Genomic DNA, 12,722 nt, shown 5'->3' with positions numbered 1-12,722 from the left:
GACTTCCGGTTTGGCTTTTTGTTATATTCCTTTCCTCCCTGACTTCCGATCGGGGATTCCCCTGTTGTCAGCCAGCAACAGCCATGCCGCGCCTTAGCCAATCAGGCGCGGCATGGCTGAAGGCGGGCTGACCGGCGTTCCTGATTGGTTCCTTGGCCTGACAGCTCTTCGTATAAATAGCTGTCAGGCTAAGGAACGGGTGATTCTCTCCTGTATGACTTCTCGTTGTTATTACAAATAAAATAGAGTTGGACGTTCCTCAGTTTGTCAAGCCTCGTCTTTCCCCACACTTCACTGGCGACGAAGGTGGGATCCTCCTGAGGCGACGACCCTGACGGAACCCGACCTCTTCACACGGCCGCTTGAGTTAAGCTCCCCGAGCCGCACAACTTCAAGCCGCTATGTCTTCGCTTCCTCCGTTCGCTCCCTTCGGAACCGAAGGAGAAGGATGGACGGGTTTTTTGGAGCGCTTCGAGTGTTTCCTGCGAGCCAACGGAAAGAGGGGTATTCCGATGGAGGAGAAGTGCAGCTTCTTCCTCAGTAGCTGCGGAACCCCGATGTTCAACGCCGCCCGGGCGTTGGCAGCCCCTTTGCCAGTCCACGATCTCGACTGGGATACGCTGATGGCCAAGCTGAAGGGGCATTACGCCCCGACCCCATCGAAAATTACCCGGCGGTACGCTTTCCGCCAGTGCGTTCAGAAGCCGCACGAAGATGTCAGCCAGTTCCTCCAGTCCTTGCGGACCACAGCTATTCCCTGCGAGTTCCCAGACTTGGAGGACAACCTGGTGGAACAATTTGTCAGCGGAATCAGGGACCGCCGGCTGAGGAGGCGTCTCCTGGCTCGGCCAGAAATCACCTTGGCAGAGGCGGTCGCTGAGGCACGGGCGGTGGAGCTGTCTGAGCAATCCGTCGCTGAGATGGACCACCACCCGTTTACATCGGCCCCAGCGCACACCTGCCTCATTGATCAGCTGGTGCCCATTCCGAGCCCGGCTGAAGAAGAGGAAGAGCTCGTGGCTCGCCTGGCAGAACTGCAGAGGCGCCGCAATCCGCGACCTCCGCGCCAGACTGTGACAACCTGCCTTGGCTGCGGGGGCAGCCACGACCGGTCCGCCTGCCCATTCCGGGCATCCATCTGCCGCCGGTGCTCAAAAAAGGGGCACCTAGCCCAAGTTTGCCAAGCTGTGCTGCCTCCACCACCACCCCAAGGAGCCACAGGCCAGCAGATGACAGCAGGACCACAGCAGCAGCCCCGCCGCCAGCCGCGCACGAGAGCCAGCTGCTACACGGTGGAGCCAAGCCCAGCAGCCGCCCCTGCTGAGGCGATCTACCAGGCCTCCGCAGGTGCGGACAGAATCAAGGCGTCAGTCCGCATTGAGGGCACGCCTTGCGTAATGGAGGTGGACTCCGGTTCGTCCCGCTCCATAATTGCCTGGGCTGACTTTCAGAAACTGTGCCCCGGCGTCCTTAAAAGCCACTTGACTGCCAGCCCCGTGGCCCTAAGGGACTATCAGGGGTCTCTTATTCCAACCCTGGGCTGCTATACAGTCAGGGTTGAATACGGGGGGTTTTCGGGTTGCCTGTCAGTCCTAGTGGTTGAGAAGCCCCTCCCCGCTTTACTGGGGTTGGATTGGTTCCCCGTCCTTGGTCTCTCCGTGCAGGGGGTGCACTCCATCTCAGACACGCCCCCTGACGTAGCGGCTGTCATCTCCGCCTACGCGGACGTCTTTGACGGCCAGCTGGGACTTTACAAGGGCACCCCCATCTCTCTTAATTTAGATCCCCAGGTTGCTCCCATTAGGCTGAAGGCCCGCAGGGTGCCTTTTGCTTTAAGGGCCAAAGTTGATGTGGAGATTGACCGCTTGCTGGCGCAAGGCGTATTGGAGCCTGTTGACTTCTCACGTTGGGAGACCCCAATAGTGGTCCCTGTGAAGGCCGACGGCTCCATACGCCTCTGCGCCGATTTTAAATCCACTATCAATTTGGCCCTTCAAGCAAACCCCTATCCAGTCCCTGTAGTACAGCACCTGCTCCACTCCCTGGGGCAGGGCTGTATTTTCGCGAAACTGGATATGGCGCAGGCCTACCAGCAGCTCCCGGTGGATGACGAAGCGGCGGCCGCACAGACTATCGTCACCCACCTAGGGGCTTTCCATTGCCGCCGCCTCCAATTCGGCGTTTCCGTAGCCCCGGGGATCTTCCAGAGCCTCATGGAGCGATTGCTCCATGGGCTCCCTGGCGTTGTACCCTATTTCGACGATGTCCTGATCGCTGCTTCCAGCCGCTCAGGACTCCTCGAAGTACTGGGGAAGGTCCTCGACCGTTTTAGGGGCGCGGGTCTCAAATTGAAGCGCAGCAAATGCTCATTTGCTGTGCCTAAAGTGGACTTCCTCGGCTTCTCCATAGACGCCCACGGAATCCACCCCATCCCTGCGAAAGTCGCAGCCATCAAGAACGCCCCCACCCCCGCCTCTAAGGCGGAGCTGCAGTCGTTCTTGGGGCTTTTAAATTTCTACGCGCCATTTCTGCCGCACAAGGCGTCACTAGCCGAGCCGCTGCATCGGTTGCTCGACCGATCGGCGGCCTGGCGCTGGGGCAGCCGCGAAGCGCATGCGTTCGCGGCTGTCAAAGACATGCTGATGTCAGAGGCAGTCCTAGTCCAATATAGTGACAGGATGCCCCTGACTCTTGCGTGTGACGCCTCCCCCGTGGGTTTGGGGGCTGTCCTGAGCCACGTACTCCCCAACGGCTCGGAAGCCCCCATAGCTTTTTATTCCCGGACACTCTCTCCAGCGGAGAGAAACTACAGCCAGATCGACAAGGAGGCTCTGGCTGCCGTGTCCGGGGTTAAAAAGTTCCACGAATACCTCTACGGACGGCATTTCACGCTCTTCACTGACCACAAGCCGCTCCTTGGGCTTCTGGCCGGTGACCGTCCGACCCCTCCCATTCTGTCACCCCGGATGACACGTTGGGTGGAGTTCCTAGCGGCATACTCGTATGCCCTGGTCTACCGCCCTGGCAAGCAGCTGGGGCACGCTGATGCCCTCAGCCGCTGCCCCTTGCCCGTCTCCAACCCTCAGACAGTGCCTTGCCTGTCTGTTTTGGCCATTGCAGACCTCGCCTGCCGCTCTCTGCGGGCGATGTGGCGGCAGCGTCTCTGGCCGACCCCACCCTCTCCCAGGTGATGACCTGGGTTCTGCGGGGGTGGCCTGGGGGACCGGTGTCCGATGGCCACCGCCCCTACAAGGCCAGGCAGTTAGAGCTGTCCCTTCACAGTGGGTGCCTCCTGTGGGGGGACAGGGTGATCATTCCACCCACTCTGCGTGACCAGGTGCTGTCTCGCCTCCATGAGGGCCACCCTGGCATAGCGCGCATGAAGGCATTGGCGCGCAGCTATGTCTGGTGGCCCCGTCTGGACGACGAGATAGCTACCTGGGTTGCCAGGTGCTCGACCTGCCAGGTCTCCCGTCCAGCGCCTCCGGCGGCCCCGCCGCGGGAGTGGGAGATTCCTCGCGGCCCGTGGTCACGCCTACACCTGGATTTCGCTGGGCCTTTCCGAGGCCAGGTTTTCCTGGTTGTGGTGGACGCTTACTCGCGCTGGGTGGAGCTCATCCTCATGACCTCCACCACAGCCGAGGCCACTGTCCGAGCACTAACGCGCCTGTTTGCCACCCACGGCTTGCCGGACGTCGTTGTGTCGGACAATGGCCCTCAGTTTGCGTCCACCGTGTTCCAGGGTTTCCTGGCCACCCAAGGCATCCGGCATGCCCTCGTCGCTCCCTATCATCCGGCCAGCAATGGCCGGGCGGAACGCGCTGTCCGCTCGGCCAAAGACGCCCTTGGACGAATGGACAAGGGCGACTGGCCCACGAGGGTGGCTGCTTACCTCCTGGTTCAGCATTCCACCCCGTGTCCACTGTCCGGAAAAACCCCCGCTGAGCTGCTGATGGGCCGGCGCCTGCGGACCACCTTGGATAGGTTGCACCCAACCTATTCTGAGGCACAGCCGAGCAACCAGGGGCCCCCTTCCCGCTCCTTCCGTGAGGGCGATCCAGTTTGGGCGAGGGCTTTCTCCGGGGTTCTTAAGTGGGTGCCTGCCACCGTCACTACTGTAACCGGCCCCTGCTCTTACAGGGTCCGGACTGCCGACGGTGCAGACTGGCGCCGCCACGTGGATCAATTAAGGTGCCGCGAACCTTCGGATCCACACAACAACCCCGCAAGGTCGGCCTCGACCACTCCACCAGAGGCCCTGGGGTTGGCGCCGCATCCGATTTCCCCGCCGTTGCCCAGGCCGCAAGAAGTTCCGACAGAGACTGTTCCAGGCGCCTTCCGCCTTCCACAGCCGCCCATAGTCCCAGCCTCCGTTGGGCTACCAGTTCCTCCGCTGCAACCAGTTTTGGCCTTCCCTCAATCAGGCCAGCCTGTCCCTCGCAACAATTTGAACTTCCCTGACTCAAGCCCGCCAGCGGCCGCGCCACCCCGGCCCTGCCTACCTGCCCTTGAGTCTCCGCCTCCGGCTGGGATAGCCCTTCAAGATGGCACCCGGAGCTCCGCTCCCTCCAGGGAGGAGCTCCCACGGATACCACCTCCTCCTCCGACGATCTGCCCAGTTCTGAGGCGTTCTGGGCGTGTCCGACGCCGCCCAGCCTATCTTAGCGACTACGCATGCTCCACTGTTACGCATGCGTCCTCGCTAGGGGGGAAGGAGTGTTATATTCCTTTCCTCCCTGACTTCCGATCGGGGATTCCCCTGTTGTCAGCCAGCAACAGCCATGCCGCGCCTTAGCCAATCAGGCGCGGCATGGCTGAAGGCGGGCTGACCGGCGTTCCTGATTGGTTCCTTGGCCTGACAGCTCTTCGTATAAATAGCTGTCAGGCTAAGGAACGGGTGATTCTCTCCTGTATGACTTCTCGTTGTTATTACAAATAAAATAGAGTTGGACGTTCCTCAGTTTGTCAAGCCTCGTCTTTCCCCACACTTCACTTTTTTGTAGACTTCTATTTCTCATGTGTTAGATTCTTTGGAGACTTCGGCGTTTGATTGGAAAGATATATGGCTCTAGTGCAGAGAAGACTGCTAAAAATAATGAAAATTTGGTCTCCTAAAGGAGTATAATTGCTTTGGAAGCTGTTATCCAATTTCTTCAGATCTAACCTTGGAATTACTCAGAAAGTTAAATTAAATTGTTAAATAAATCTATTTTAACTTATTACTCCATTCCATTCTTGGTTCAATGTAATCTTTTTTTAGCAGGAGAAGTAGGTATTTTTACCTTAATTGAAAATATCTCTTCACTTGACTCTTAAGTGCTGCATGTCCTATGATTCAGAACCAATTGGGTGAATGCCAAATTCATTTCATGGAAAATATACACATTTGTAAGAACATGTTATACAATTTATAAGTACCTGTTATATAAACTAGCAACTAGGTACAAATAACAATTGACTATCTAGGATGGGGTACATATTTCCATTTCTGTCAATATATTAAGTCAGCTGTTCTCGCAAAAACTACTTTCACAGCTCCAAAATTGAGCGAATGTACTTTCACTTCCATCAACAAGAACAAAAGATAATAAGAGCACAGTGATTTTGTATGTCGTTTTATTTATATGAATTGATGCAGCAGAACTGTGTCTGTGAATCAGCAGGAGTGCTCTCTGCTGGTAGAACAAAAGGGTTAATTCCCGTTTTCCCATGGCCCTCCTCCACATCATTAAATTTTGTTCAGATGGAACATTTTTTTTAATGGTGCTGGGGAAATTTTAAGTACCCTTCAATGAGTGAACTTTTAGAGAAATCTTTGATCAACGGAAGGATATGCCTATGCAGTCTGCTGCCTAGGTGCCAATTATTCACAAGCAACTTCAAGACCCCTTCTCTCTCCTCTTAGGGCTATGTATATTTTAATGAGGATCTGCATTGCCCTTCAAGCAAATGATAATTCACAGTCATGGCTGCCAGAATTCTGCATGAACATATGGAGTTGTATATGTCTGTGGGATATTTAAGAGTTGTAGATATTTGAATAGCTTTTTTTCAAGGCTTGAGTCAAAACAGCCCAATTAGATTTTATGCTGATTAATAAGAACAATAATATAATGTAGAAATAAACTCTTAAAAATAGTAATAAAATCAGCCCAACCAGGCACCAGGTTACTTTTGCAAAATAAAAACAATAATATTAATCAATGGTTTCTAATTATACGTGGGCATCTCTGGTGTCTATCATTTTCATATTGTGGCTTGGATTCAGAATGCAACTTTTGTTCTTATGAATGAAATGCTGTCCACATTTTAGAGCTGCTTCTACCCCATAATTACTTGGATGTATTTGCAGCTCAATTAGTTACATGGTTCTAGTTTTTTATTCTTATGGCCAGACCAAACAAAATCGAATTAAACTCAGCACAGCAAATGGGCAAGATGTTGGTGAAGGTTGTTTAACTTATGCAAATGTTTCCTGCCCAGTTAATGCACTTTAAATCAGCTTCCAAAATATGTTTATATTTTTCATTTTTTTAATGTACAAAATTTTGAGAACAACTTTAATTTTGTGCAATAATCTGATAGAGTTTTCAATGTTCTCTTATTTCTCTTCCCAGAGATTGCACTCTTTAACCTGAAAAGAATAGAAACTTAACTTCTGAACACATCCAACCAAAGGGAAGCAATTACTATTCTGTGTAATTGGTTCCATAATCAAACTGTCTTCTGTGGTATAGAGCAGGGGTATCAAACTCGATTTCATTGAGGACGGGATCAGGGTTGTATTTGACCTCAAGGAGCCGGGGGGCGGGCATGGCCAGGGGGCGTGACTCCACATCATTCATTGAGGCTTTGTTTTTGCTCGCGGTAGCCTTGTAATACCCTATGCCAGCGAAAACAGAGCTTGGGGAAGCTGCGGGCAGCCTGCTTGAGTTCCGTTCTTGCTGGCAGAGGCATTGTGGGGCAGTCTTTTGCTGTTTCCAGGAGGGGCCTGCGGGCCTTGAGTTTGACACCCCTGTTATAGAAGTTTTATTTTCAATTGGATTGTGCTCTTCTGTCATTTTACTCTGCATCTACCACCTTTGTTTTTTAAATATTTTAATAATTAAAATAAACAATAATAATAAAAAATAAATCCAAGCATAGCACCAAGAACTCCCCTATTCACCAAGCATTCCATTTATTCTCATGTGTGCTTTATTACTATTATACATTTCTACACCAAGCATTCCATTTATTCTCATGTGTGCTTTATTACTATTATTACTATTATACATTTCTATAGACCATCATTTATCTACACAGATCCAGAAGAGGTATACTTTCAGTCCCCTCTCTCTTCTCATTTTTTTTGATAACACTTAGAAGCTGTTCTGTCGTACCCGATCCATATTCCTGGTATACACCACAATTCATCAGCATTTGTTTAAGTTCTTTATAACAGTGAATTATCAGTTTCTCTTTCTCTTTTATAGAGCAAAGTTGTATCTGATGTTGTGTCTGATTCTGCAATATCTGTTTTTTTCCTTGAATAGTCTGCTTTATCTTCAAGGATCTAAAACCTGTTGGGTTTTTTTGGTTACAGCGGTGTAGAACGCCTTTTCTGTGCTTTGCTACTGGTTGTTACTCTAATCCACTGTCCTTGTTTCTCTTTCCCCCTTTTTTTAGAGTTTCTCCTATTATGTGTTTCTGTTGTGGGGGATTCATTTTCTTTCATTGATACATCATCTTATCATTCAAAGCAAAAGTATGACCATTTGCTATCCTGAGCTATTGATTTTTCTTCAAAGACTGCTATGAACTTGCTTTTACTTCAAATACTATTTTCAGACAGGAAGACAACTATGTCACAAGCATTGTGGATCTTAATAGCCTATAGTTGTTTATTAATGTTCATTTTTGCTTATTAGGATACCATTAATATTTTAAAAAAAATATTTTTTCTCCTTCTTGATGTCTCACATTAGCTGATTGAACTTGACTTATTAGCATTCCCTTTAACTCATTCCTTGGAACTTTATATTCTTCATGTCTCTGCCAACATTTATTTATTCTTTCAATTTCATTCAATTCAATTCATTCAGTTTGTCAAGTCTGGCCCACTAACAAAGGACCATAGGTCTGGAGTAATAGAAGGACCTTCAATGAAACCAGCTAATTTTTAAAAATCCCGTTCAAACTCAGTGTGGAATAGGTTTTTTCCCCTAATTCATACACAGGTACATGCTTGCAATTAAGATATTATAGAATAATGTTATAAATATACACATGACATGTGTTTTATATACAATTATATAAAAAGGTGGGATTTTTAAAAAATCTAACAATAATCATGCAAGGTGTTCTTGGATAATTAAATTACGCTTTCCTAGCCTTCCCGACCCACTGAGTTTTATTTCCTTTTTTCTCTGTTTTGTCCTTCCATAGGATATTTAAGTTAAATGAGGAAAGGCAAATACAGACGAAAGAAAATGAGACTCAGTGTACCAAGAGTAGTGCAGACTATGACCTTAAATCCAAGTACACTGTAAAAAAACTCTGGATAAGTCTGGTAGTTACTTCCTTGCAACCTGTCACAACCCTCTCTGCGAGCATGCGAGCTTTTGGCCCAGCTCAGCTCCACCGTGCATATGTGCACGCCTCCCGCCGGCCAGCTGATTTTGGGTCTCTGTTGCGCTTGCAGGACATGGGCACATATTTACGAGGAGAGCATGGGGGTACACTGTGCCCTCCTGCACTCCATTTTTGGTCCCAGGAGGCTTCAGGGGGCCTTGCTAGGCCCAAAACAGGGCACAAGGAAATGTGGTTCCTCCACTGCCCATTTTTGCCAGGAGGCTGCAGGGAGCTCTGCTAGACTCAAAACGGGCTGTGGGTGGAGGTCGTGCGTGCATGGGTGGGTGAGTTGTGCATGCATGCACAGGGGGGTGGGGCATGCCAGGGGGTGTCACGTGTACATTGCATTATGGGTGTGGGCATGCACACGCTATCACGTGCACGCACGCTTTTGGCATGCAAGAACAAAAAGGTCAGTCATCACTAATAGAGGTAAGTTCCCTTGAACTCGTTAGAAGGAAGATGGTTTTTCATGTAAGAAACAGCAACACAAATGTCTTGAACTTCATGTAAGAATAATAACTCATATACATAATGAATAACATTACTTGTTTTTGGTTTGATATACCCAAGTGTCAGAGAACAATGTATTTTTAACCTATTTTAGAGGTAGAATAACCTTTATTATATTTCAGTATTTATTGCTGGTTTTATTTCAGATAGGAAAAGAACATTCAGGCCTAAAGGCTGTGACCGAGATTCTGCAAGACATTCAGTATAAGGTAAAATTTCAATATACAATTCGGGATCAGGGACTTAATGTGATCTGAATTTCTGCAGAAATGGAATGTTTAGCAGCCATTTATTTAATTTACTTATATTTCTCTTTTCTCCTCAACTAAATAAAGGTATAGGGTTTCCTGCCTAGGCAGGGGGTTGGACTAGGAGACCTCCAAGGTCCCTTCCAACTCTGCTATTGTATTGTATTAAATATCCAAAATATTGAAATATAAATTGCAATTCTATATTAAAAAACACATTTGACATTAACATTAATTAATAAAAAAGGGAAACATCTTTATAATCAAGACAAGAGGCAGCTAAAATATAAAGTTTAATTTGATAGCCAAAGTGAAGAGGTGCTTAATTTGCAGATACGCTTCCAGTTCAGAAGCCATAAACAGCTTTAGAGATTTTAAAGTTTTTAGTGTCTTAATGTTTTTTTTTACTGTTTTAAACTGTTTTTAGGATTTTAATTGTAATATATGTTTCTGAATTGTGAGCCGCCCAAAGTCATTTGCTATGGAAATCAATCAATCAGACAAACAAAACAAGCTAAAATTATGAGCATTCCAAAATAGGGACCTTTACAGGCTTTACAGGTGTATTAAAATTTAAAGCTCTCTCTTAATTACTGTGAAAGGGATCTTGGAGTCCTAGTGGACAACCATTTAAATATGAGCCAGCAGTGTGCAGCAGCTGCTAAAAAAGCCAACACAGTTCTAGGCTGCATCAACAGAGGGATAGAATCAAGATCACGTGAAGTGTTAATACCACTTTATAATGCCTTGGTAAGACCACGCTTGGAATACTGCATTCAGTTCTGGTCACCACGATGTAAAAAAGATGTGGAGACTCTAGAAAGAGTGCAGAGAAGAGCAACAAAGATGATTAGGGGACTGGAGACTAAAACATGAAGAACGGTTGCAGGAACTGGGTATGTTTAGCTTAAGAGAAAGAAGGACTAGGGGAGACATGATAGCATTGTTCCAATATCTCAGAGGTTGCCACAAAGAAGAGGGAGTCAAACTATTCTCAAAAGCACCTGAGGGTAGAACAAGAAGCAATGGGTGGAAACTAATCAAGCAGAGAAGCAACTTAGAACTAAGGAAAAATTTCCTGACAGTGAGAACAATTAATCAGTGGAACAGCTTGCCTCCAGAAGTTGTGAATGCCCCAACACTGGAAGTCTTTAAGAAGATGTTGGATAGCTATTTGTCTGAAACGGTATAGGGTTTCCTGCCTAGGCAGGGGGTTGGACTAGAAGACCTCCAAGGTCCCTTCCAACTCTACTATTGTATTGTATTGTATTGTATTGTATTGTATTGTATTGTATTGTATTGTAATTCCTAGTTCCAGTTTACCAAGAACACATCTGTCTTATCTGAATTTAACTTTAATCTTCTTGTTATTATTGAATTTAGACAATTACAAATGGTACTAGAATTGTTGGAGTTGGATTCTAAAATATCATAGGCCTACTGATTATACCCTTTCCAAAAACCTAGATGACCCCCCACCCCCACCCCATCCCCACACCAAATAGTATTGAACAGAAGGGAGGCAAAATGAAATCATATGGCTCACCGTAACTCAGTATCAACATACTTTCGGAGCTTGGCTTGAGAGAAGGGAACATAACTCTTGCAGACCCCAAAGATCAATCCCTCCAGACTGTCCAAAAGGATACTATTCGTGAATAGTCTTCTACTATTGCCCTGTGTAGGAATTTTAGATACTGAACCTGCAGTAAACATTTACAGTAGGGAAGATTTTCTAGATGCTTTGTAACTATATTGGTTTCCATGTTGATAGAATTGAATTATGTACAACGTTTAATTGTATGTTTTGAAAATTCTACATTTGTAGTATTCAAACAGTCCTCTCTAGATCAAGTCATTATTTTCAATTAAAAGTATTACAAATTCCGATCACTTTGATATTGTCAGAGATTGATAGATACCTTAAGGGTAACTTCCTTCCTTCCTTCCTTCCTTCCTTCCTTCCTTCCTTCCTTCCTTCCTTCCTTCCTTCCTTCCTTCGTACTGCAGAAATTACAGTCCACTTTCCCCTAAATCAGGGGTGTCCAAACTTGGGAACTTTAAGACTTGTGGACTTCAACTCCCAGAATTCCCCAGCCAGCATGGCTGGCTGGGGAATTCTGGGAGTTGAAGTCCACAAGTCTTAAAGTTCCCAAGTTTGAACACCCCTGCCCTAAATTCATATCTTCTTTGTTTAAAAACTAAAAACAATCTGGATTCTGTTAACTTTTCAGGGAAACTCCAAGATAATACCTTGCTTCAATCCCAACACATTATTACCAGGTGAGTATATATTTTTGTGCCACAAACGTTTTGTACACACTAAACACTCGCTTCCTGGTTTTGTTAATAGTTACAGTCTTTGCATAAAAATGGGATATGAATCAAATTAAACTGCTGTCAAGTTATCAACTTTGAGCAACAGTTTTGACTTAACTGAATGGTGAACAAATATAGCTCTGAACACAAAACACTTCAGTGTTCTGTAATTTAGTTATACTCTAGCTACATTGAGGCTGCAGCTTCAGCTAGTCATTCTCAGAATTGCAAATTCATTCTCATTAAGAGATCATCAGGATGAGAATAGTGGTATAGCCCATTATAACAAAAGTTTTGAGGAAAATGTTATGTGTGGAATACATATTCAATTCTTCACAGGATTGAATTATAGTTTTCGAAGTATTTATTACGGTATTACATCATATATATAATAGTTGCACAGTACATTTATTGTGTTCATATTCTGTAATTCAGGTTGGAAATAAAGTAAGTTACTGCCCTGTCTATAGACACATGAAATTATTATGAATGGAATATATGAGCTCTTTTTTTGTGCCCAGAACTATTTAGCAAATAGGTATTGAGGTTCTGAGTTTTACACATATTTTCCACAAACCGTAACTAAGAAATACATGCTTAGAAAAATGCCCAAAGGATTGCCTAGATACATGAACATTTTGAACTTATTAGAACTGAATATTCTGACTTTGCAAAAAAAAAAAAAAACCTGCTCAGATGTTATCTTAACAGCTCTTATGTCCTTTGTTAGTACGTGAATTGCTAAGTTTTTACCACTCCCAGGCTGTGAATCGAATTGAAGATTAAATCTTAAATAATAATAATAACAACATTGAACAGTCTCTAATGTTTAAATAACATATTTTCTACTTAAAGCTACAGGGTAGATGGTAAAATTGTCTGACAAATTCCAAGCCTAGTTTTTATCTAACTTTAAACTTTTTAAAAATCTTTTCTAATTTCCACAGTAACACCAATATTCACATTAATCTGCACAGTTGTTTGATCTGTAGCTTATAATAAATGCCTTTCTCCTCTTTGACCTTTAGC

The 12,722-nt window shown here is 46.1% G+C and overlaps 1 protein-coding gene across 1 annotated transcript in view; it reads left to right on the top strand.

Annotated features, from left to right (window-relative positions):
* The window catches only part of CA8 (carbonic anhydrase 8), a gene marked incomplete at its 5' end in the record, with an annotated part of 60,955 nt that overhangs the window by 35,177 nt on the left and 13,056 nt on the right, over positions 1 to 12,722 (top strand). The window contains 2 exon segments of the mRNA XM_081952789.1: positions 9,273 to 9,335; positions 11,609 to 11,657. Coding sequence (XP_081808915.1) covers positions 9,273 to 9,335; positions 11,609 to 11,657 — 112 coding nt within the window.

The sequence above is a fragment of the Natrix helvetica genome (assembly GCF_964273705.1).
Source record: "Natrix helvetica genome assembly, chromosome: 4".
Taxonomy (NCBI): Eukaryota; Metazoa; Chordata; class Lepidosauria; order Squamata; family Natricidae; genus Natrix; species Natrix helvetica.
This window is presented reverse-complemented; position numbering and strand designations above follow the sequence as displayed.